General features: G+C 35.3%; 1 protein-coding gene across 1 annotated transcript in view; it reads left to right on the top strand.

Annotated features, from left to right (window-relative positions):
• The window catches only part of LOC145672968 (uncharacterized protein C05D11.1-like), a 79,964-nt gene that overhangs the window by 18,018 nt on the left and 34,366 nt on the right, over positions 1 to 27,580 (top strand). Inside the window, exons 6-11 of the mRNA XM_081742240.1 lie at positions 2,933 to 3,087; positions 8,966 to 9,065; positions 17,297 to 17,566; positions 22,257 to 22,511; positions 24,446 to 24,619; positions 26,689 to 26,925. Of these exons, the coding sequence (XP_081598366.1) occupies positions 2,933 to 3,087; positions 8,966 to 9,065; positions 17,297 to 17,566; positions 22,257 to 22,511; positions 24,446 to 24,619; positions 26,689 to 26,925 (1,191 nt within the window). The remainder of the gene's footprint in view (positions 1 to 2,932; positions 3,088 to 8,965; positions 9,066 to 17,296; positions 17,567 to 22,256; positions 22,512 to 24,445; positions 24,620 to 26,688; positions 26,926 to 27,580) is intronic.

The following is a 27,580-nucleotide window of genomic DNA, read 5'->3' as shown; positions in this document are numbered from 1 at the left end:
AAGATTTATTGAAAATTCCATTTTTATTTATTTACTTTTTGAAAAAGAAAAAAAAAAAGAGAGAGAACACGACACAAAAAATTTTCGTAAAACTTATAGGTCACATTATCAAAATAATAATTAAAAAAATATTTCACGACTTTCAATTAAATGCCTTCTTTATCGTTTTTCATTTTCAAAATCACAGTTTTCCACACTATATTTCAAGGAGGAATAGGAGCTCCAAGGGTTTATCTCCTGGCGAAGATGCTGTTATAGATAAGAATTCTCCTACAATCCATAATATTCTTGAGATGCTACTTACTTCTGAATTTACAATGCGTCACAGTTAACTACCCTTGTACTATAATCCAATCTTAGTATGAATTTTTCGGCTCATAGAGTGTTCTACAGAAAACAATCAGTCGAGGTTGCTTATTTGAATTATAGATATGCATTGAAAGTTAAGAGAATGGTTTTTCAGAGCGGCCGATGCGTTGTTCTTCCAGTCGCGTAATTCCCGAAGGGTTGAGAGTAGTTCTTTTAAATACGCAAAGAAAGTAAATGCAGTTGCGTATATAAAGTATATTCAAACTATGCTCTAACGTAAGTAAAATATCCAGTTTCGGCAACATTGATTTTCTTATCGGAGAACTACGTTTCGTGAGACGATTGCTGATTATACTTTCTCAAGCATGTAAAATGTTGCTAACTCACTACATAAAAATGCCCAAAAACCGTAACGCCGTAGTTAAAAGAGTGTTTTAGTTCAATAAATTTCGATCAGCAATATTGTCGACTGGTGCCTGCCCGTTTTGGCTTATCTGATGCGATGAAAATAGAATTGCAAACAAAAGATGTTTTGTTCTGTGGGCTACGACGACTAAAGGAAATTGGTGTCTCATCATTATTCATCAACATACAGAGAGATTTTTCTTTTCTTTTCTTTTGAGCATACAAAATATGTTAAAATAAATTTTTCCTTAAGTTACCTTGTGTATTCGGGGCCAAAATAATATATGTAACAGGAAAGCAGTTATAAATTTTTTGCATTGAGCATCTGTCATGTTGTCCGCTCACAGGGAAAGTACTTGGGCTCGAAGGGTGAATACGCACAAAAAGGAAAGCATGTGTAATATTAGCACCCCGGAAGCAAACAGTGATGTCCGTTTTTTTGCAAGATAGTGTACACATCCGTGAGAGCAGGACAAAGTAGAGGACGTCTATAAAGCCTGAGCCCGGGCCATTTTTGCGGAAACGATTGGGTGGATGGAAACCTCGGCGCACACGTATCCCATTATTTTTCAGGACACATATTTTGAATGTAAAAGTTTTGTCACACGGTCCCCCGAAGGGTTCCAGACAGGGTCCGACTCACAATTTTCAAATGGTAAGGTGGAACAAGTAGTAAGTATATCGTTGGAAGGTATGTGAAAAGAAACAAGATGAAGCAAGTCCCAAGTCTCTACGCTCACCATGTACAAAATGGTAAGCAGTCAAAATGTCAACACAGTTGTCATGAAAGAGTATGTGACCACCATTTTGCATAGAGTGCGTATACAGACGCGGGACTTGTTACAGCTTGTTGCTTTTCATAATACCTTTCAAACGATATATTACTTGACCCCCCCCCGCCCCTTACCATTTGAAACTTTTGGTTCGATACAGTGGCGAATCTAGCCCGGGGCCGGGGGACCTAGACTCCCAGTTTTTAAGTAACAAAAATAATTTAAGCTAATATTTATATATTTTTGAAGGTTTATAGTAAATTCATGATACTCCTATCATAGTCTGGGTTCTGGTTGGCCCCCCAGTTTTTACCTTCCATATCCGCCTCTGGTTGGGCCCTGTGGACCCTCCGGGGACCCTGGAATACAACTTTTTCATTCAAAATGTGTGCTCTTAAAACAATGGGATACATGTTCGCCGATTTTTCCATCCACCCAACACTTTTCCGCAAAAATGGCTCGGTGTCATACTTTATAGACGCCCTGAAGTTATGGCACATGCTCTACTTTGCTCTGCTCTTGAGGACTTTTACGCATCTTGCAGAAAAACGGACATCACAGTTTGCTTCCGGGGTGCTAACATGCTTTCCTTTTTGTGCGTATTCACCCGTTCGAGCCCAAGTACTTTCCTTGTCAGTGCAAACAATTCTAATGTAAGTACGTTATTTCTCAAAGCTTGGTTCTTTTATATTAGTACGATTGATGATCCACAGTATCAGCACATTTTATGCTAAGAAGACGTAAAATAGGATGGAATGAAGGAGCAGTCAATAAATACCTTTAAACTAATCAATCCGAAGAAGCTAGCAGGACTTTAGATAACGAAATTATTGCTGAAATAAAATAAGAATTATCTATTCAAGCAAAGATATTATTCGTATATTACACAATAAGCATTAATTACATTCGTTAAGATAATTAAGGTTTGTGAATGACCTAAATTAACTCATGCAAATAAAGCTATGATGCGAGTGGTCCCGGGTTCGGTTCCCGGTGGGGGCACTCGGTCGAAAAAGAGTAAAAAGCTTTTTCAGGCGAGCCACCCTGAATGAGGTTCTCCTCATTCAGACTAGGCAATTGCCGGAATGGTCCCAGGCCGCTTTCTTTCTTCTCCAATCCTTTCTTCCTTCCCTTTCCTCAGATAGTGTGCTCGCCGAGGGACGTCATCCCTCATACGTGACCGTCTAAATGGCCACAAATACCAAAAATCCAGAAATCTAAATCCTTAGCCTTAAAGCTGTGATGTACCTCCTGGCCAAACAACATGTTATTGGCTTCAGTGTGGAAAATCCGAGTTAAACATTCATTGGTGCATGCGGTTTGGAGCTCATTTTTAGGTACGTATTTTCACACCTCGTAACTTTTTAAGTAGTCTCAGCACTGAAAAGAACTAGAAGCATACACAGGGTAATTTTGACACATTAACTTTGATATATTCTTTGCAGGGTGACAGAGGATCTTTCCAAAGACCATGGCAATCTCCTGTCCCGCCTTTATCGCAGCCAGTAGATGAACTCGTTCCGTATCCTTGTGATGAAGAGACTAATGGTATGGTATATATAGGTTGGCGAGGGCCGTCTGCGGTGAAAGAATTATATAGGTAAGAAGTGATTAAATAACAGGATCTACTAATTAACTTCACATTTAACTTTCATCTTTTAAAATAAAAGTTACAAAACTTTCCCATCTGAGACAGGTTAATCCATTCTGTTATGTTGTTGCATATCTGTCAACTAATCTGCATTACCTCACACCTTTAAAGCATTTCAGCCATTCTACGCCAAAGTAAACATTTGAGTGAAATTTTAATTTTGTTTGTATTAATTTGAAAAGTACCTGATAAGAGCGATAAATATTCTAATTATTGAAATAGAACTAAACTCCGCTTATTTTATTTGTTTTCTGAATGTTACACAGTCTTACTTAACATGGAGCCTGAAGAGCTTTTTCTGAGACATGTAGGGAACATTAGTTTGCGACACTGTTATTCAGTCATGTGACTGAACTTGGAACTGACAATTTTGGAGGGAAACAGTCATTCTGTGTTCTATTGCGAAACAATGTTGTTTGCAAGAAAAAGGCTTGTAATTCTCTTGGAAGTAACTCCGAACTTGTCTCTGCATTTAATGTCCCGTCCGTAAGAAAAGAAGCAAGAAACTTCATTTTACATATTATAAAATAATAATATCATTCTGAAAACATGTAAGCAAAGCAAATAACCTAATATCAATTTATACACGAAGTTTAAATCAACCAGTTGGTCGTTCTTAACAAATAAAAGGCTTTTGAAATTGTGTCCCTTCCCTAAGTATTATCCGGCATTAATAGAATTGTTGTTCAATTACATTTATATCTGCCTCAAGAGATTGGGCTTTTACTTTTAGTGCCTTCACTTTTAAACTTCAGAAACCAAATGTAATACAATGACCTGAAACCAGTTGCTTTTACTAATAGATGGCAGAAGAATCTATCTTTCTCATGTACTTTCTTGTGTCTACGAAAAATCAAAATTGCCCTTACAAAATTTGACCAAGAGAATTCAAACTTTCACAGAAGAACCTTCAAAGCCAATCGTACCGATTTGTTGATTTTACATTTTCTCATTGTTGAATGTTTACTTGTTCAGTGAAACAAGTAAGCTATTTCAACAATGAAACAAGTATAAAGTCAAAACATGTAACTGGTGAATGGAGTTTCTGCAACCTCACACGGGAAAGGAGCGGTCGCGGGATAGATGTCACATTGAGGAGAATGGCCTCGGAAGTAGTAAGGACCGGCAAATGGATGTTTTCCCAGCAAGAGATTTTTACAAATGTTGCAGTGGACTTTGTAAACCTCAAGAAATTCAACTCTTCTTTGTTGGTGACGAAACTGTGGGTGAACACCGGAAAATATTAGAATAAAGGTGAATTAATGTTCATTCTGAATACCACTCATTCTAGCTTTGGAACTTGTATAAAAGACAAATTCTGATCAAAGCATATATTAACTAATAAATAATAGCGTTACAGTTTCGGCAAATTAACTTTGCCTTCATCAGACACATTATGAAATACAATTTCTAAGATTACAGCTTATATACTTCTTAAGATGAGAGGAGGTCATTCCATGAACCAATCATATTCGTCCTTTCCTTTAACAGTTTTTAATTAATACATATGCAACTTTTAATGATCAACTTTCACTTAAGAGCTAAACTTTTAATTGGCACACTTGTGTATGAATAACTTTCACTTTTTGAAAAACATAAACTTTTAATTGTCTATCCGCTGTTCAATACACCTGTTTTTACCTCTTCTTCTCTGTTTTATGCAATATCTTTCTCCATACATCATGTATATTTAGTTCGCTATTCAATTCATAAGTTTCTCGCGTCCTTCCTTTCTTATCCATTCTGCCTCTTTCCATTTTCTTATAATGCTTCTTTTCTTCCTTTCCAGCCCATCTACGCCTTCCCAGTCTATTTCATGTCCTGTCTCTCTTACATGTTTATATATAGCGTTACTATCTCTCTTCAATCTAACGTCGTCCCTGTGCTATTTAATCCTTTCTTGTAACCTCTTTCCTGTTTCTCCTATATAACTCATATCACATTCTTTGCATTTAATTCTATATACAACCCCTTCATCAATTATTTGTATCTCTGTTAATCTTCCTTTTCCTCGTTCCCAACGCATCTAACATTCTTCTGCTACCTTTTCTGTACGTTCTTACATCTCCTTTTCTCAATAAGTTTTTTAAGACTTCCGTTTTTTCTCGTATGCCCTCTATCCCGAACCATCTTTTCTTTTCTTCTTCTCTATCTTCTCACTCCCTTCTGCCCTCTTCTTTCTTGCTATTCTTCTTCAATCTATCCTCACTATATCCATTCTGCATTAATAAACTGTAAAATTGCTCTATATCTTCTTTTCTCTTCTCGTATGTATTAATTAAAAATTGTTAAAGGAAAGGACGAATATGATTGGTTCATGGAATTACCTCCTCTCATTTTAAGAAGTATATAAGCTGTAATCTTAGAAATTGTATTTCATAATGTGTCTGTTGAAGGCAAAGTTAATTTGCCGAAACTGTAACGCTATTATTTATTAATTAATATATACTTTGGTCAGAATTTGTCTTTTAATTTAATGTTCATTCTATTCCGCAAGTTCAGTCTCGACATTACTTTCGCCTGTTGATGAATATCACATTGAAACCGGGAGAACTGTTCACTCTGAGAAACAGTGCACCGTGTGGAAGCACAGCAAGGAAGTATAATAAGATTCAGACTCTATTGACGATCACCTTTAAACAGAACGGATGAGAGTTAGTAATGTTTATTTGTACTCTAAAGAAGGTGAAATTGTACAACATGTTTAAGCAGGGTGACATTAGAACATTAGAAGTTGCAGAGTTAGTGCAAATGCAATTTCACATGTAAATGATGTGACGCAATTTTTGTAAGACGTTTCGACTGTATAATATCATTCTGTAATTTAATTTTAGAAGTATTAAGTGTAGTTTTACTTACTTTTAGGGTAACAGTTAAGATAAATGCAACAAAGAGCACGTTAAAGGAGACTTTATGCATTCAATTCGTTTGTCCCGTCCGTAAGATTAGTTTTTTTTTTTTTTTTTTTTTTTTTTTTTTTTTTTTTTTTACAATTTAGTAAAAGTAGTTTTTTCAGTTAAACGTTGGTCAATATGTAGGAAAATATGTTCCACAAATAAAAAAAAAAAAAAAAAAAAGCCTACTACGATTTTATAACTCGCAGAAAATTAAGCTAAAATCAGTGCGTAACAAAACGTATGTCATAAAAATGTCCCGTCCGTAAGATTAATTACTGATCATTATAAATGTGGTAAAATATTTTCGTTATTAATAATAAAATGGCTGTAGCTGCAAAATGTCTTTGGTGATTACTCTGAGTTATCTTAATTGTACATTTTAACAACTATCAACAATTTTTATTAAATGTCTCGCAGAACTATAGGCCAGAATGTCCCGTCCGTAAGAATGGAATGGCTGATTTTTTTTCTCTTCATTGTTACTTTTTGTTAATAGCCTAAAGTTTTTTTTTTCTTTCTTTTAAGTGTGTAAGTGAATTCCAACGGTTGTTACGCGACAAAATGATTGAAGTGTTCAAGGTGAAATTTTATATATATATATAATTTTTTTTTACTTTAGCTTATGCTTTATGTATTTATTTTCTTTCTTGAATGACAATTCAAAAAATTCGTCTCTCATTTACAGAAAAAAGTTCTTAATTTCTAAATACATTAGCAAATTAAACATAGATTTCTCTGTTGTAACTTAAATCAGTTTGTCTTTAAAGTATAAAGAACTGTTTGCCAATTGTTGAAAAGGCCATCTATAGGAAGGGTATTGAGTGAAGTTTATCAGACGGAATGCAGTTTCCAACATTTCAATATGAACATTTACTTTTGTGTGAATATCCTAAATTCTAATTGGTTATCTACCGTAAGGAACACATATTACAGAATTTGAAACATGCTCTCTTTTTTTACATTTTAGAAATTGTGCAATTTTTAGATACAAATTCGCCTATTCTCAGGTGAAATTAGTTGTTTTAAAAGCCATTTTCTATATAAAGTGGATGTAATTATATTTTTCAAAAACGATTTTTTTCAACAACCTAGTTGAACAACTGCGTAACAACAACTTTTTTGTACTTATGTATATAGATTGGAAAGAAAATTGAATATTTTATTTTTTGTTTCCATATTTTTGGAAATTGGTACACATTGTTGTCAGTTTATTTTGCAACCTTCCCTTTTCATAATTGCGAATAGCTGATTGCTTTTAGCCAGTACATATAATTAGGTAGTGATCGTAAGGAACACATATTACATATAATTACGTACAGAGCATAGGGAACATCTACTGTTCCTTTTAGTAGCCAAATACTTAATAGCTTCTAAATACTCTGAAAAGCTGCTTACCTATCCTTCAACAGCAGACCAAGGCTTCTAGGTAAGCATGTGATAGAATAATCTGTCGTATTAATTCCTGAATCAACTTTTAGTGGAATTATGTAGGGAATATTTTATCAGAAGTTAACTCGATCTTAAAATTTTGTTTTCTCGTGTTACATAATGTAAATCTTAGCTTTTATGTAGTTTCTTCTGTGGTGTTTCGAGGTAGAAACGCACGCCATCCTTAGTCAAAATTGTGTACTTTTTACAGAAAAAAAAGACGATAGGGGCATTTCTCCCTAGAAGTATTGTATAAGAAAATACTCAGATTTCTAGAATTATAAGAACAAATTTGTTTTGAATTATACCCTTTATATTCTCTTTAGTGAAAAGTAGTTCAGCTTTCGTCTATTTCACCAGACTACTAATAATTTGACATTGATGATACCATTTTTTGTTATATACAGGAGACTGTAATGTGGCGGAAGGGCAGGCCCGATAACGAAAAGCAGGATAGGCTGGTGTTCTATAATTACTCACTTCTTGCTCTAGCCATACTACGAAAAACACGCTTTATATGCCAAAATCTGCTCTTAATCATATTTTCTGTCTCTATTTCTTAATCATATATAGGCCAGTACTTGATAAATGTTTATGCATTGTACTGTATTGCGAGAAAAGTCAATCCAAAAATAAAAACATTCTACACATTTTAAGATAAATTTTGTAATGTCCACTTAATTGCAGGGAACATAAAATAGTGTACATTGTACAGTCAGCAACAAAAATTCTTTCCGTTTGATGAAATTAGTTTCGCAAATAACTTCAGAATGGAAGGACAATTTGACTACCATTTTCAGTAAATTGTAAAGATTGTAATTTTCTGTACGTTCTAGCCTTACCACAGTTATTTCAAAATAATTTTACCAGACGAAAAGAACTTTTGTCGCTGACTGTCCATACATACAATTTTTAAGTAAATTAAACGTGAACTTAGCCCTAATCCTTAAATGATTTAAACTTGTTTTACTGTTCATTCATAAATTATTACACAAATGTGAAAAGTTAGATCTAAAAGAGTCAAAACTTGTAATTAGGTTTTGAAAAAGTCCTTGATTGATGATTGCTTTTCCTTAACTAAATCTTGTTTTCAGCAAGACGTTACAAGTCGAGTAAATCATTCAAAAATTTTGTATTCTTTTTATTACGGAGTTTTTCTTCTTTTTTTTCTTTCTTTGTTGAAACGAGCCCGGATAGTCGAGAGTCTACTATGTATATATATGTATGTATTTGTTTCCAAATAAAGTATAAATGATAAAACAGGTGTTGGTCCATTCTTCCGATTTACAGGCAGTAAAAGAGGTAAAGATCTGTGTGACAAGTGGATTAATGGACTTATTCACGGACTTCGTTAATACTTTATAAAATCGGTATCGAAGACATAAGACCATAATTAAAAGTTCTGCATAATGATATTAAAAGAGGGATATCTTATACACTATAGGATAAAATTTCCTTTTAGAATTAATTTGTGTTTAAATTGTTCTCTTTCTATATCATAGGATGTGTGCCTGTTCTGTGCTTCTCAAATATTTGACTGATACAGCAGTTAGTCCTTTGCAGAAGGAGTTTGTAGAAATCGATGATCCGTATGCTAGTAAGGTAAGAAATAAATTAATCTACATTTACACTTCTGTGATACTAAAGTTCTAGATCTCAGGTGTTCAAACTAATAATTAGAACAGTGTAGTTTTTCTGTATCCATTCAAAGGAGCCTTACACATACATTTTTTTAATGGTATGGTAAATCTTATCAACTAAACCATTATTTTATATACGAGTTTGGTTCAACTTACAGCCGGAGTTCTGTGTATGTATATTCATCAAAATAATGTAAATAGCAGCGAACAGACACCATTGAACTATTCTCATTGTTATACGGCACATGTTGCTGATTAAATTCGATGTTTCTCAGTTATGGTATGCACCGTATTCAACTATTACATGTTATTAGTGTAACTGTTTCTACCGTGGTATTGTGTTGGTGCTCACTTAGCGTGTCTGTGACAGTAGTTGCACATGTCCTACGCGTATAGTGAGCGTACAATATAAGTGGAAAATACCTTTTCTATGAAACATAAAAGTGGACGAAAAGCAGAACTCTCAAATAGGAATGGGAGCTCTTAAAGCGGGTTCATCACCGAGAGGAAGAGGATAACTAGCACGAAAGTGACCTCAAAACTCAGCTACGACGTAGAAAATTGCGTTTACATGAAAACGAAAACAGTTTATGGGAACTTCATAAAATGAATATTCATGGTAGGGCTGTAGTCCAAGCTCACGTGGGGGGCGCGGTGGCTCAGTGGTAGAGCGTTCACCTCCTGTGGTTGGGGTCCCTGGTTCGATCCCAGCTCGCGTTGTGTGGACTTTGTGGTGGACAAACACTGTGCTCGTAGGTTTTGTAGGGGTTCTGCCGTTTCATTCATTTCTCATAATCACCGTCTCCTTTAGCGTAACTGGCATAACCGTGGGACGTAAAACTTAAAAGAAGAAAAGATATTTTAGGAACTTTCAATTTTTGTGTAGTTAAAGAATAACGTGAGAACTTCTTTATTTGCGAAATGTTCTCTCAATTAGTTTCAAAGCGGCTGACTAATATATCGAACCCTTGTAAGAAGAAGTAAAAATATGCTGGAATTGTGCTTCAATAGGTTAATTTTGGGGTTATTTTTTTGTGGCAATTAAAACCCAATTCTTGTAGCTTTCTTAACTCCACGCGAAGACAACCAATACGTACTCACGCAACGGCAAATATATGGCACCGTTTTCTGTATGAACCAGTAATACATACAAAAACTTATCATTTCCAAATGAAACTATATACCTTAATGGGCTTCTTCAAAAAAGTGGGGGGAACTGCTCCCCTTTGTCCCCCTAATCGCCTCCCATGCACACCCTCCTTTATTTTGAACAACCCACTAACTAGGAAAGTTTGCGGGGTGTTACTCTGACTTCATATCGATACTATGCTCAATTGACTCCTTTTTATATATGAAACAATTTCGCAAATCGAGAAATCCTCGATCGCAAATATGTTTGAAATACAAGGATTAAAAGTTCGAAATTGAACAGATTTTGCAAAAAGTTCGAAGAAACTATTTTTGAGATGGACGTTTTATTTTTGGTATTGGAGTGTTTTCTTCGGGCGGTTGGGCGCACCGTGTCGAAAAGTTAATAAAATGTATTTGTTACCCCTATTCGACTGTATTATTATAATATCCCGTTCCTGTATGGCCACCTTCAACTTGAACAATGACATATGTTTTCGAAACACTTTGCCAGGCGTGAGAAATTCAATGAAGAACGTCATATTATTCATATTTAATCTTGTGATAATCTATATTCCGATGATCTTGCGTTTTGTAGGGAGGAGTGGGACTCATATTTTCTCAAAAGACTCTGTCACCAATGTGTTTTGCCCGGATCAGCTGTCCAGCAAAAGATTTTGCACATTGCACACTACAACATAGTATCATATGTGGGAAATAAAGATCAGTGTAAGGTTAAAATGAAGTTAAACTAAATAAATTATCCACCACAGATAGGCTTTGACAGTGAATACGAATATCAGTTTACAACACCGTCATTTTATTTGTAGTCAGTCCCAAGGAACTGTCGCTTCAAACAGATCGCGCAGCGCCAGATGACTGCAGAACTATCCTAAGCGGTACTCCGAACCCTGTCGACCTATGCTTATTCATTGCGGAAAACGGTGTTTCAATACATTATCGCTTGCCATTTTGTTTCAGTGAATTGAAATGACGATTATGCGAAAATATTGATCAAACTCCAGTGAATATTTGAAATATTTAGCTAAAAAATTTTTGAAAGAAATGAATGGCGGGAATGTACACTCAAAGTTGTGAACGAGGTGGCTTTTATTCTGGAGAAAAATGATGTTTGCATACATCGTCGCTAGCTGATTGTTTGTTTCTTAGCCACATTTATCGCCGAATATCGTGAAATATTCCCTGAAGATTCGGCACTATTTTCCAACAATCGCCATTAAAATCCGATGAAAAATTTTAAAAAAGAAAAGAAATGCTAGAGATGAGATATTGAAACTCTTGTCTTCGAGAATGCATAAACAGAAGCCGACTGGGTTCATAGTTTCATTCTCGTTAGTTCCCCGGCCAAGAGTTTTGGAGGCAAATGTCATTGTTCAATTTGAAGGTGGCCACACAGGAAAGTGATAATTGAATTAAATGAATATAGTGGAATGGGGATGGCAAATACATTTTGTCAGCCTATCGACCCGATATGCCAAACAGGAGGCAATTTGCAAGTTGTAAGACACTATTACCCTTCACCTCCTCCCAAATAAATGTTCCCATCTTGCAAAATGTGTACGTTTTGACCTCAACAATTGTGCTGGGCATGCTGGACATTCAAAAAAAGCCCCCCGATACCAAAAATGAAGCGTCTATCTAAAAAGTAGTCGTTTCAAACTTTTTGCAAAAACTGTTCAATTTTGAACTTTCAACACGTAATTTAAACACGCTTGTGATCGAGGATTTCTCCGTTTGCGTAATTGTTTCATATATAAAAAGGAGTCAATTGAGCGTAGTATCGATATTAAGTCAAAGTAACACTCCGCGACCTTCCCTAGTAAGTAAAAGTTCCTGGTGCTCGTACTGATTATGTCGTGTGATACTACCGTGAATACCGAGATGGTGTCAAATAAATCAGCCTCAGTGGAACTTCTTTGCATATCCTTTCTCTTATTGTAGCTATATATTAAAGATACAAAACCAGAGGACAAACTTTGCCCTCTCCTGCGAAAAATCCCGTTGATGTTTTTTAAATCAAGCCAGGAAAACCGAATATATACTAGTGCATACTGAATAGATGGCTGCTTATGAAGGTTTATCTTCTAACTCGAATAATCCAATGGAAAATGTCATCCACCTTCCATCAGTTCTTTAAGGTTTGTGATCGTGTCATCACCATTTCATTGTGTCTGCAGTCGATAACGATTTCAAGCTGATTATACCCTTCATAAGTAGCTACCTACAATGTTTTCACTAGCATACATTAGGTTTTCCTGACTTGAATTCTTTTCAAAAAGATACAGCTGTTAAAAAATCTTGTAACCAACGAATTCATTTCAATGTGCATTTCGTTATGTCTTACAAATATAAACTTACGGAAACATAGACTTCGCCATTGTATTTCTCGTAAAATTCTAGTCCAATTTGATATATTACATGACCCCAATCCTATTTAAAATAGGAGAGCAAGATACAAGATGGCCGACTTCAAGATGACGGCCATGATAATCATACCCTGAAATAGATATCTGCTTCCTCCCAGTGTCGGTTAATGTGTTTTGTATTTTTCATCCTTTTGCCCGTTTTACCAAAAAAAAAAAAAAAAAAAAAAAAAAAAAACTTTGAAACACATTAGTTTTTACTGATCAATCAGGTTTTTGACCACTACGGCTGTCTTTATAGACGGAAGCATTTTAAATTTTGCTTACGCTCGTTTCTTGATATTCCACACTTCTCTACCTAGTTTGGTCAAAAAACTATATTTCTAATCAATAGGTTTATTTGTAAGACAAGAAAACTATTTAATACTTGCACAGAACCGTCTTGATAAATTGCGAGGCATAAGGGTGAAATGTATTTTAAAATCCATTCGCTGTCTGTATTTCCATTTGGATTATTTCTCTGAAAAATTAGCTGGTATAAGCAATGAACAGGGTGAGCGTTTGCACCAGATAATTTTGCAGATGGAAAAACGTTATAAAGGGAAATGGTTATAACTACTAGACCAGCAAGCGTGCATGAAACAATAATTGGCAAGACTGGGAGTCCATTTTGTTGAACCAAGTGAATCCAAAAATATTTAGAAAAATAAATCTTTACAATAAACTCTTCATTTGAATTTCGTCAAAAAGAACCCTCTGTTGGCGAGTCACGAATAGAGCCATCGGAGTTTAACTATAAATTTATCTTGGTAATAACTTTAAAACAAAATTTATACAAATACCTAATTAATGCTATAGTTAAAAGAGCTTGAATGGACAGTAGTTTGTGAGACTTATTTTGTTATGTATAATTCCTCCACTAACATGTGAAGGCTTAAAAATTACATTAATTAAATATATAGTTACACCAATGGTGTATTTTACAAATAAAGGGCAAATAACTTTTCTCACAGTCCCTTGTGAGCGCCCATATTTACTGGTTTACCTTAATGAATATCTGGTTCACAAGGAATGGACATGAACGTGTCATCCGGACATCCGAATCAAACCTAGTCCATTCGATAAACATAACAAAGACATATTTATGTACAAAAATTTAGGTGCCATGGACAACGGAGTAAGTCCCTGGACCCATTAACCCTGTTACTGTAAAGAAAATCGTAGACTCGCAGTGAAATAGCTATTGCATCAACACTGTTCATTGGAAAGTCATGGTTTATAGTTCATTCTCTTCAGCATGAAACAAGCTTTCTAGAGGTGCTATGTATTGGGGCCCATACGTACTTAAACAGGAAAAATTGGAAAAACACCGGGAAAATTCATTCCAGAAATCCCTTCCATCAACTTTGGACCCCTCTGGAGTGGCCCCGGGTAAAAGTACACAATCCAAATTTATCTCGAAAAATAATATAGGATATAAGAAATATGTGTACCAAGTTTTATATTGATAGACAGAATAGATATGAGGGAAAAGCTTATATACCAATACACGCTTTCCTCTCATACCTATTCTGTCTATCAATACAAAACTTGGTACACATATTATATACCAATACACGCTTTCCTCTCATACCTATTCTGTCCATCAATACAAAACTTGGTACACATATTTCTTATATCCTATATTATTTTTCGAGATAAATTTGGATTGTGTACTTTTACCCGGGGCCACTCCAGAGGGGTCCAAATTTGATGGAAGGAATTTCTGGAATGAATTTTCCCGATATTCTCCCAATTTTTCCTGTTCAAGTACGTTATGAGCCCCAATACATAGCACCTCTGGAAAGCTTGTTTCATGCTGAAGAGAATGAACTATAAACCATGACTTTCCAATGAACAGTGTTAATGCAATAGCTATTTCACTGCGAGACTACGATTTTCTTTATATTAACAGGGTTAATGGGCCCCAGGGACTTATTCTGTCCATGGCACCTAATTTTTTGTGCATAAATCATCTTTGTTATGTTTATCAAATGGACTAGGTTTGATTCGGATGTCCGGATGACACATTCATGTCCGTTCCTTGTCAGTATTTGATGCTTGGAAATTCTCTATTATGATAATGGGTTCTATAAATATGACTCACTGAATTTTCCTGCATTTAGAATATAAGAATGAATGTACGTATGCTGTGCTAATTATGATATTTGTTTCTTCTGAATAATTTTAAAATGAAAATGATTTGTTTTATTTTAACGAGACGATTATGCTCTCTAGGCTAAAGGAAACTGATTAAAGTGAATGGTTATGTAATGAAAATTTAGAAAACTGGTGAACCCCGAGGAAACCCTCAGAACCATAAAGTTACGGAGTTTGACATCAGAGGTTCCTCACAACAAGGGTTATCACTCGACAGCATGTATAAATCGGCCAAAATAATGATAGCTTATTATTGTAAGTTACTGACTAAATAACCAGCTGTAATTATGTAGTGAATCAATGTGTGCTATAAATCTCGTGAAAGTTTTGTGAGAAACGAATTTATATTATGGTGACGAGCTAACGCGACTTAATTATGCCTAAAAATTTCTTAAGAATTCAACTTCAAGAGGTAGATGAAACTTCCAACAGATATAAGGAAGGAAGTAGTAATTCACTGATAAAGCATTAAACCGGTCGGAAGTCCAAATGCAGCGTGTGAAGCTAAGTTTTTAAATTAAAAGACACTCTTTATCTTATAATTGTTTGCCAGATCAGAATCTAAGAAGAATACCAGACCAAGCATGTGAGATACTAGAAATGTATTCCATCAAACTTACTGTGTATTTCTGAATCCAAGATAAGCTTCCCATTTTTTAAACAAATTATTACAAAGAAAAATATCTACAGCACATATTAGGTATATTCTCTGAATTTAAAATAAAACTGCACTAAAAATCAAATCAGATACAGACTTCTTTAATCTCCTTTTCTGAGGGCCCACTGAATCTTCAGTGTTATTATGAGCTTGGTTTTCTTCCCATAGAAGATCGTCTTCAGTCCTATCTAATCTGTTTGTTACACAGCACTTCTTAAAGCCGTTCACAATCGATTCACTGGATATGCGTGTTCAAGCAGTCAGAATCCACTCCGCAAGTAAAGATACTTGAAGGCTTCTTCAACTTCCCTATTGAAGTCAAAATTTGATCACTTTGAAGCAATCAGTTGCTGTAGAGCTGTTTCAGGTAGTCTTTAAATGACTTATTCACCACCATATCTAACATTTGTAGTTGTGAACTCATGCTTTCTGGAATGATAAGATGTGTGTTTGATTCCAGAATTTCTTTCTTCACTGCTGGTATCAGATGCCTCTTGAAAGCTTCAAAAATCAACATTTCTTCAAAAGAGTGCTTTGCCTCCTGCTTCAGACTTACACAGAGGCACTATATAACCAACTCATTGTTCATCTATCCTTTACCGTGGTAACGAAATGTGAAATCAGGCGGCAGCTTTTCCTTTGGCATAGTTTTACGATTGTGGATGACGTATAGTGGTTTCTTTGCTCCATCTGCAAGCACGGACAGCACGGTGATTCGCGGAGTTCCTCGTGGTTATATGCTTAGCATATACGTCTTGAGCGCGAGAGGCCCAGTTTCGATTCCGGCGCGAGAGTTCACGTGGTTCGGATCCCACGTTAAGTTGTGATTCCACGTCTCATATAACCTTGCTGCTGAGGGACGCTAAACCTCATCTCAACTCATCACAATGATTCGCAATTTCTCGTTGCATAGAGCGTGATAAAGCAAAAATAGATACAGAATTGAATTTCTGAGAAAACTTCAGATGAAAACAAGATATCATAACGTATGGTTTCCATTTAAGAAAATTAAAGTGAATTCAAAATGGTGGATTTCAAGATGGTGACCATCAACATCACAGGTCCTAAAAGTTTTTCCCCTACCTGTACTACTAACCTACAGTGTTATTTTTGCAATTCTTTTAAATTCTCTTTTTTTTTTGGGGGGGGGGGGGTCACATTTTTGGACAATCTTGTATAGTACTGTGTATCACACTTCACTACCAAGCTTAAAAGTGAAATAAATTTTTTACCATAGCAATCACTACTTTCGTGTAACAATGGGTGAGTAAACAATGCTCAAGGCACACGCGGATGTTCAATGCTAAAACAACAACCAAGGAAGAGGATAGAGCGTAATTGAAGCTTGTGATTCTGTTCAGCAAAGAAAGCTCTACATCATATATCGCGAAATCGAGACGATTCCGTATTCCAGAGCACAAAATCGTACCAAAAGCCTCGTCTTGGATTCAGAAATATACGGTATTTTGGTGATTGCTGCTCATTCTGGCTTAGGAGTTACGTATAACTTAAAAGTAAAATGTAACGAAAGGGAGACTTAGTATTGCTGATCTGTGTCTGATGAAGATAGTGATGTATTGCCGAATGTGTAACACAGATTAGTAATAATAAATGTTTGCTTTGGTCAGATTTTATTTTTATTTAAGTTATATTTTAGCCCTTATGTATATTCCTCCTTAATAATTCGTAGTAGAAGCACTTGGCGCGAACGTTAGCACGTAAATTTCTTAATGAAATGACAGGGAAGCCAGGATGGTAATATTTTGTGTAAATTTTTATTGTTTATTTCTCATAGATTTAAACATCTTGCTTTCACATTTTCAGGTGTGTTATTCCTTGATCGAGAATTCTGAATCGACTCTCTATCTTATGTTCGAGAATGTTCCCGTGCAGAAATTGGATGCTGTGAAGCCTCGTTTGATGGAAGTCTTTGGAGCGTTAGTGAGGAAAGAAATGAAATTTGATATGAAAAGAATGAGAATTGTGGTGCATCGTCAGATACTGGAAACTTTAAGTCATTTAGAAAATAATCCTCATGACAGTGTGGCATTTATGGTTATAGGTGATATGTTGTACGGAAACACCAAAGAGGATGTAAGTATTTTTATATTTAAATACTCTGTAAATTGTTTTATATGTTGAAGTATCTATATATTAAAATGCTAGACAAGTTTGTATGTTTGTGGCCAATCATTTCGACAGGAGTTCTCGGGAACCATAGGCTCTAGAAAGATATCGTTTTCACTGATCGATTGCAAATTTTGTGTAGATTGTTCAGTTCTAATTGAATATTTTTAAAAATTGCCGTTATTTCTTTATTACATTTTTAGGGCTACACTGGAAGTGTTGGAAGTTTTAAAAAAGTAAAGCATCATATCCTACGAGTCATTTTCAAACACCACATATTTGTATATAAGGGTTGCATAGCTCTCAGGTATTCGTTTAATGGCCAAATCATAATTAAAAACGAAGGATAATCATTTCTCCAGTCTAAGATAATTCTTCATTGTTCGGAGTGTTTTGCCCAATGAGTCGACTTCAGATCGATATGCACTAAAAAAAACTGCAAAATATGCGGAAAAATGACGAAAATTTGCACTGAAAATATGCAAAAATGCACTAAAAATTGTAAATATGCACCATTCAAAAGCTAAAGTTAAATGAGAATTTTATTATCTGTAGAGAAAAAAGGTGCATTACATGAACTACTTATACTTGGTGTATAACTATGACGCATTCATGCTACAATACACAACAATGTAGTTTTCGGTGTTTTCTGGCAAAAACCTGCATTTATCAGTCAAAACATTACTGTACATGGAAAATGTTCCTTCCATGTCACGGGTCGTTGAGAGATAGTATTTCAATGAAGCATTGTTACTTGTCAATAAATCTGAAATTCGTGCGTCGTTGTTCCCAAGAACACTTTATTTACATTAGAGACAAGAATTTTATGCCAGGAGTTTTCGCGTCTGTTGACTGCGTTTCGAAAAAAATGCTTGTTCGATTGGTCTTGGTGGTATTTGTTTCGTTATTGAATCAAACCGTTCTAATACACTACAAAGTCCTAATCTCGTTATGATCTTTGAAATTGAACTGAAATGAGTATTGATAAACGCAAGGTCGTTTTTAATGTTTTTAGCCCCGTAAGCGTCCAAGGCTTCTTGAATATATTTGATTTCTTTGAGTTTAAACAGTTCATAGTCAGTATGTGAAAAGTCTACATCTACTTATATAACCTATATATATAACAAATGAAAAAGAATGCGCCAAGTATCTGTCAATAAAGAATAAATATACTCAAAGAAATAAATAAACATTTCTGGCATAAGCATATAATATAACCTACCTAACGAAATTGAACAGCACTCTCAAAAATTTCCGTTAAAGGTTTTAAAGTTAATGAAGATAGATGTAGTTTTAAAAAATTAAGTAATGTACATACATATAATGGACATAGTGAGATAAAATAAAATGTTGTACATACGCATACAGTATTTATGTGTGCTGCGAATTAATACACATAAAACTTCCAGTGAAAAAAAAAGTACTACCTACGGTTTGAAAGGCCAAGACAAAAAGTAGATCCTATGCCCTTTTCAGCGCTCCTCCCACTATTGTTGGCTCCCTTTTAAACTATTGTGTATATTATGCTCCTTGTTCCTTGTTTCTAAACCAGCTAGAGAACGAGTTATTGGTATTTGGAAATTACTATGTCAATTGCACTTCGTACAGAAAGTCGCATGGTATCTTGGGCCTTACATGGCGGTGGATTAAGGGTAATATATGTAGGGTAACAAGTAAACGAAGACCTTTACAGACAACGTAGTTCATATAGCTAACCTCTTACAGTATGTCGAAAAACTTTCTAAGTGCTACATTCCGGGACTTGAAAATTTCCGTTAAAAATTATATATTTTAACATCCGTTCTTCGCAACACAGGTCTGCCTAATCAAGATAATTTAGCCATGTTCTTTCACCTTTAAATTCATGGGACCGTGAAATATTTCCGTTTAATAAGGGACCTGTTGAAGGCAGTTTTTACTGTATTAAAATCCTGTATTCAAAAACCTTATGTCCTTGTGTAAAAGAAAATAAATCCACGTGAAATTACTTTTTTGTATCCAATTATATGTAAATCCTAGAATATTTTCTTCTAGCGTAACATTGTCCGTTTCAAACAGTAATAATGTACAATGTATAATATTGATACTTTTAAATGGAATAAAATGGTTTGAACGAGACATGGAGCATAAATGGAAAGAAGGTAAAGTTATCGAAAACGTAACAGAAGACTTAGTAGGAAAGTTACGTTTCCATAAACCGAGATGTGTATCAAAGCGACACAAGTTTATATTTAAATACTCTCATAAACTCCTTAAAGGAAAACTTGGGAACTTATCTTAGAAAGTAACTACTGTGACAAGTTTTAGATTTTGTAAAGCAAATATTTTAATTGATTTAGAGCTGATTTACAAAGGGTTGTTCATTTCTTCCCGAAATACATTCTTCAACGGTTTCTTTCGAATGAACTCTGTCGAGTATGAGAAAAAAAGTCACATCTGGGTTGTTTCACCGTTGTATAAACTCCTTATTAAACTTGAAACTGCTGTGAAAATATAAGAAGGCCAAACAATTGAGCGCTGCTGAAGTTTGAGCTTTTGCTGTCGAAAACATAGAAATATCCTCTTCTGAAATCAAGCTTGCTTACTTTGCAAATATTACTTGTTTAGCATACACTTTGCATGATATATTTTCTTCTTGAATTGTTAACGTCTCTCAATTTTAATTCATTGTTTCAGAAGATAACTTTTAGAAGATTTTTCGGGCCCATTTAGTTGTAGTGTGACATCTTTCTCCAATTTTTTGCCCACCCAAGAAAAAAATGTGTACCATTCAAGTTAACAAAGGAGGGACACTTCAAAATTTGGTCACTTCGATCACCTGTAGTGCGACATCTTCAAATTCTAATTTGAACTAGCTCAGAAACCAAGAAAAAATTTTATGGCATTCAAATAAATGACGTGAAATTTGACTACGTGGGAAACCTTATGTCAATTAAAGTAAAGTTCATATTAAAAATGCAAATGTAAACCTCCGTGGCTCTAAGTTGTATAGGTAAAACAATTTTTCAGGTTAGCTTAGAGGCTAATTGTTGAATGAAATGCTTATGGGTACAAAAAAGCAGGTGATGAGAAGTATAGTGAAATATGTCAAATTGTAATTAATATTTGTAAATAGTTGTGTGTAAATTTATCAAGATACCTTTAAGTTTTGACGTAAGTATATGTATGTGATCAACAATAGTTTTAAAAAGGTGATAGTGTTTTCTTCGAAAAGGACTAGGCTAAATAACAAGTCACGATTTTTGGGCAGTTTGCGTTCCTCAATTAGTGTCTGACAGTCGATGTCAATAGAATTGCTTGTCGAAATTATACTAGGAAAGTAACTATCCAATTAGGATTCCCATGGCCCATTAATAATAATAATTGTTAATGTTAACAATAATATGCCAGATGGTAAATCTTCGTTAAAGTATGTCTGTATGTAGAATAACTTAGATATAAACATTCTTTACCTTGATCCGGGGATTTAAATAAATAAATAAATACGTGTGAAAATATAAAACTTTTCGATGTTTACTGGCATGTTTGTCAGTATCGTCACATTATTAAGAACTTCGCTTCAACTTTTGGGGGCGCGGTGGCTCAGAGGTAGAGCGTTCACCTCTGGTGCTTGGGGTCCCGGCTTCGATCCCAGCCCCCGCCAAGTGAACTTTGTGCTCGTGGGTTTTCTCGGGGTTCTCCCGTTTCCTCCCACTTTCTTCATTCCACCATTTCACTCATCTCTCATCATCACCGTCTCCTTTAGCCTAACCGGCATAATCGTGGGACGTAAAACTCAAAGATTTCATTTCATTTTCGCTTCAACTTTTACGAATATCCAACCTTCAAATTGTGAAAAATTTGTCCACTATGTAATGCCAAAATATAAATATATTTCCAAGATGCCGAGTTCAAGTTTTGTGATAACCATTTCATTTACTTTTTCTTTTGTAAAGGATTCCACAAATAGGCAAGAAACAACCTGCACGTCACCAGCTCAGCAGCGAGTTTTGTGTTACGTTTATTTAGTTATATATATGTTTCATCGGTTTTCGTACTTGGAGCAACCGGGTGAGAAAAAAAAAGTGAGCAGCAGCGGTTCTCGAAATTATTTCGCTGAAATAAACACAGTGATACTGTAAGATTACTTATATCATTTAGTTTAAAAATCTGTTCTGGACGGTGTTCATATTTCATCTTATGGTATGCTGTGCTTATACAGGTTTTAACAGACATTCTGATTTTGATGTAAACAATAATAAAACTATTGTTTCATATATAAATGTAGTAAAAGTTTTATATATACCGTTTGTCATGAATTTGTTTCTTTGTGAATGAAGACTTTGGATGATTCTCAGTCAAACTCATGGGTGTAATTTGTATTCTCATTGGTTGGAATCTAGTGCTGTATATAATGAGTTACTTATAGTACATGTGATGTCATGTAGTTGTTAAAATGATTCTATGTATGACACACATCGTAACTTTTTGGGATAAAAGTTTGGAAAAGATTACGGTATTCCTTAGGGAAACTGTATAAAATGAAGGCATTATTACATTCTCAACTGTTGTGTAACTTTTCTCCTTTTGCGAAGCAAACTGTTAAAAGCATAAAATTATAAAATGTATATGCTGTTTCGAGGTAGTTATATATGAATATTTTGTTCTCTGCTTTTAGTTGGACCACCGACTGAATCAAATAAAAGATTTGGAACAAATGGAGAAGGAACAGGAGGATTTTTGGATTAATTTGCTAAAGAAGTACTTCGTGGATTCTCCGTCTGTCACCATCCGCGGGATGCCAAGCTGCGAAGAAGACAAGAAAATGACAGAAACTGAAAAGGCCAGAATTGAGGAGCAGAAGAACCGTTTGGGAGAAAACGGATTGCAGGAAATGTCAGTAAAATTGTTGAAAGCAACTGAAGAAAACGAGGTATGATTTTTTTTCTTCTTATGAAAGATATTACTATTCTTTTGAGCACCAACTATTCTAATGCGTTTAACGCTCTCACACTGGGCAGCTAACTAGGGACCATATGCACCAAAGGCGCGCGCCACTAGAGCAACAGGGAGGGGATCAATTCTCGATCGAGTCGTGTATTTTTTATTCTTCGTATAACATGGAAGGAATAGGAGTTTATATGACAATGATATCAATAAACACCGTCTTTTTTTCATTTCGCTAAAGCAGTTGAGTTGAGTTGAGAAGCAGTTTGTGATTTCTATATTTTGATTACATATTAAAAAGTGAGAAATTTTACTGTTGATATATTTTGTAAATTTGTAATCCTTTAGCTAATGAAAAAGGGGGCTTACAGTGATTTAAAAAAAAAAAAAAAAAAAAAAAAAAAGCTTTCTGACTAGGGTAATACATTTTATTTCAGTTTTAAGAAATGTGTTACTCTGATCAGAAAGGATTTTAATCATCGAATAAGTTCCAGAATCGTAATTAATAGTGTTATATGAGTATTTCTCATCGAAAAGATCTTCTTTGTTGTGTGAGTGTATTACCAGGTAAGGAGATAATTGTTTAATAAGAGGGAAGATAGTTTCAAGTACAGTTTTGTTGGATATCAGCTAGATAGGGCAGTTAGAATACATTCACAAGGAGACAACTATCATGAAATGTGAAGACAATTGGGTGAGGTTTTCAGTTTCATTTGTCATATGTCTATGGATAAAATACAAGTTATTATTAGATACCCAATCTTCATATTTAAAGACGCCTTAATGTCATAAATTAATAATAAAGTAATAAATTAGTTATCTTAATAGTGCTAAATTGACATCTTTATTTCCCACTATACTTCTTGCCCCTTTAAACTTCATCTTTATTTCTTGAAAAGGTGTTGAATACAGCCGAAGTATTGAAGAAGAGTCTTAAAAACCAAAGAATATGAGTATTAATTATCTTGTATTTTCTTGTATCCTCAGTGCATGCAAGAAAAATGTTCTTTAAGAAGGATGTTTGATTTCTTTTATAGTTCTTTCAATGTGTGTGTGTGATACATAAGTTATATATATATTGCAGGGCTCATAGGAGTCACTTTTTTTTAACTAAAAGTTACTTTTTTTGGGGAGGTAGAGTGACTTTTTCCTGTCATTTATGTTTTGCATTGGCAGTTTTCTAAGAAAAATATTATAAAAATAGATGGAAAAAGACAGAAACTTGTTACTCATTACTCTTCTTAAAGCTTCAGTACTTGCAGCCACATGTGAAAGAGTCAGCTTTTATTCTTTCTAAAGCACAGTGGATGGTTGTTGGATGCTTAAGCTCTCAAGGTGGGGTTGAGAACCCTTCTGTGTGTATTCTTTCTTCTGTCATAATAGTCTTTTAGTTTTCTTTCGTAATAGTTAACGCTTCGCTCAACGTTGTGTGTGTGTGTGTGTGTGTTTGTGTGGTTCATCATATTCGTCTTATGTTATGCTTCTTGTATGTTCTTAAGAGTAGGTGATGAATTTGAATATTTCATGGCTTTGAGAACTCACAATGCTAAGTTAAATATAGTGTCTGTGATGAAGAAATTCGGAAATAGGCAAGAACTGGTTCCACTTACTCAGAAGCTTCTTACTTCTGCTAAGTCTGCTTCCGTAGCTACAAAGCATACTTAGAAAACCTAAGAAAGAAGGAAGCTCAAAAAGAAAAAGTAAAGAAGGAAAGATGAAACAAAACAACGAACAAAGAGAGAGATAATGGAGAAATTGACAAAGAAAAAAGGGGCATGATGAGATTTTGGTCACTTTTTCGTGTGCTGGTCACTTTTTAACTATTTAGAAGAGACCAGACCACTACGAGTCCTGATATTGCATATTTCGTAAGTTATATATGTTTCGCTGTATATGATTATAATTGTTTATATATTTCAGAGGCCTCCTCCAAAGGAAATGATAACATCTGTTCCCATTCCAAGTATATCATCAATTAACTTCCACCCTATAACAAGCTATTCCACGGACTCAAACATTCAGCATGCACAGTTTGATTTGTCCGAAGTACCTGTGTTTATTCAGTTGGATGATATCCACTCTAATTTTGTTTATGTAAGTAGCATTCATAATTAAGTATGGTTAACAAGTCTTTTGAAAAGCGTAATTCCGAATGAACTGTAAAAAAGTTATATATATATATATATATATATATATATATATATATATATATATATATATATATATATATAAAATATTACTAATTCATTAAGTGGTTAAATATGACTTAATGGTCCGTTTTAGTGTCAAAGCTACTAAACATTTTATCTGCAATTTGTTCTTGAGCTCCATTTGTGAATAACTTAAAAACAGTAGAAAATATCAAAAATCTAGAAATTGAACCTGATAGTATCTACAAAGCGCTATTAAATGAACCAAGAACTGCTTTGTATCTGTTATATGCCAGAAATCTGAGTGCATAGTTTTTGACGTAATACTTGTCGAGCTCTCAGATTTCTGCAATATAATACCAAATTGAAATGAAATAATAGTCGTTTTTTGTTAACCGTACACAATTATGCGTAGTGAGGCATAGAAACATGGTAAAGTGGATAGCAGTTGCCTTGCACCATTAGACCAATGTCGTAACTATCGCACAACGCCTCAGAAGGTCTCGTATAGCAAGTACGAGTTGTTTGAGTTGTTATTGTAGGTTAAAAAGAAAAAGGTAAACCAGCCCTGCTATGTGTTTGTGGTAGAAATATGCACTATGCACTACGTAACGGTGGTTCAAAAGGTTTAAATGTGGGGCCGCGGTGGCTCAGTGGTAGAGCGTTCACCTCTGGTGCTTGGGGCCCCGGGTTCGATCCCAGCCCCCGCCAAGTGAACTTTGTGGTGGACAAACACCGTGTGCGTGGGTTTTCTCGGGGTTCTCCCATTTCCTCCCACTTTCTTCATTCCACCATTTCATTCATTACTCATCATCACAGTCTCCTTTAGCCTAACCGGCATAACCGTGGGACGTAAAACTCAAAGATTTCATTTTTTTTCAAAAGGTTTAAAAGAAGGGGACACCAACCTTCGAGAAAAACACATATAGGACGTCTACCTGCACCTGTTGATGGAACTAGAGTGTGCCGTAACAAGGAAACCAAGGACAGACGTCTATGATTATAGGTTTTCTCAGCACAGAACAGACAGAATTTGGACTAAAGGATAGTTTGGGTCGCTTTAATTGATAGAACGATGTCTTTCAGTGTAGTCAGTCACCGAGCCCCCTTCCTCCATGTGAGCGCTCAAATACAGAATAATTGATTGTTGGGCACAGCTGTACGTTTATGCGTTGCTCTCGGATGATTGTCTCTGACATATGCTCATTTCCGAGAATTTCTTCAATGGTGTAGGGGAAACTGCATTAGTGAGGCGAAACAAGTGGTATTCAGCGATGAGATTCAGCGTGTATGCGTGAACGATCACCGTGTACTTGTCTATAGATGTACAGGTGAGTGAGAAAACTAGTGAGTGTTCGTACTCGACTGCAGTACCCCAGTAGGTATGAAGGACAAGAATCTACACATCTCACTAGTGTGACTAGCATGACTGACGGTATAAGTTCGTGATCGACGCTTTTCTTCCACTTCTTAACTGTGCGGGACCTTATCATTCAGCATGATAATTCGCGTTCTCATAAGGTCGGAGTAAGGCAGTTAGTCGGACTTCATATACGCTTTCTACCCTGGCCTGCTAGGACTGCAGATTTAAGTCAGAATGAGCACATGTAGAACAAGAACGTTACCTGGCCGTCAGACGAGTTCCGGCAATGACTACTGCTCAGCTACAGTAAGCGTGGTATACCATACTACAAACAAATATTCAGCATCTGCATGACTGACTACGTGTTTAAACAATTACTTGTTTGGGCGCTCAAGGTGGGTACATGTACTATCAATATGTGAGTTCTGTGCTTTTGGACATTGAAAAAAGAGGTTCTAGTTATCCCGAAGGCACTATGTTGAAATTACTACTATCTTCTACTATATCAGGTTGTGTACCAACTTTGAACCAGATTTATAAATTCCTACTGAGTGTTCTTAGATGCATTTCCTCTAGTGTATGTTGACTCACTTTATCATCTTTTCTTATGTAAATGCAGATAATAAACTTCCATATTTGTAATATTTCAGCTTTTTGTACTCATGGATACATCTGCTGTTCCTCAAAAATTAAGGCCATATTTACCGTTGCTTGTGGAAACTTTGAGAGAATCGCCAGTGCGGCGTGATGGAATTGTTGTTCCTTACGAGGAAGTTGTTTCCGAATTAGAGGCTGATACAGTTAGCACCGGCTTTGGGCTTGGTCTGGACGGAGAATCAAGGTTTCTTTGTGGGCCTTACTGTCAAACTGCTTGTCTTTCCTTACAGGTAAATATTATATATTGCTTTGTAATGCTAAGTCAGTAATGTTTAAATTGTTTTACAATATATATGAGTTTTCTTTTTATTTAAGTTGGTATCTCTATACAGGTATTTTTGATACTTGATAATTATGTATTTCAAGTTCATTTTAAAATAAGTATCAACTTGATAGTTATTCGTGGAGCTACTTCAAGGGAAAGTAGTTATTGTTAATATTTACATTGTACTAGATCTTAATTCAGAGGTTGATCCATTTCCTTCTGAACAGGTTGCATTGGTGACATCTATCAAACCTGGCTCCACATACCATTACAACTCTACGCACATGTGTCGGCGGGAGCTCATGTGGTTCGGATTCCACGTTAATCAGTAGGTCCACGTCTCATATAGCCTCGCTGCTGAACGGGACGCTAAACTAAAATCACCTCACCTCACCTCTACGCACATGTGTGTCAGTCTCTCAGCTGTTGTACAGAGGTTATTCAGTCTACATTTGGCCAATTTCGACTTACCTGAAAATTTAGAAGAATCCATGGCGCCAGGTCCGTAAGTGCTCGATGTGTTTCCCTTGGTTCCTAATAATAGCCCGACAGCGTAATTTCCACTGTAATAGGCTTCTCTGAAGAACTGGGGGGGGGGGGGTTGTCCCATTCCCTTTGCA

Source organism: Thermobia domestica, chromosome 2 (assembly GCF_964235325.1).
Source record: "Thermobia domestica chromosome 2, izTheDome1.hap1.1, whole genome shotgun sequence".
NCBI classification, from domain to species: domain Eukaryota; kingdom Metazoa; phylum Arthropoda; class Insecta; order Zygentoma; family Lepismatidae; genus Thermobia; species Thermobia domestica.
Note: the sequence above shows the minus strand (reverse complement) of the source record. Positions and strands in the feature narration are given on the sequence as shown.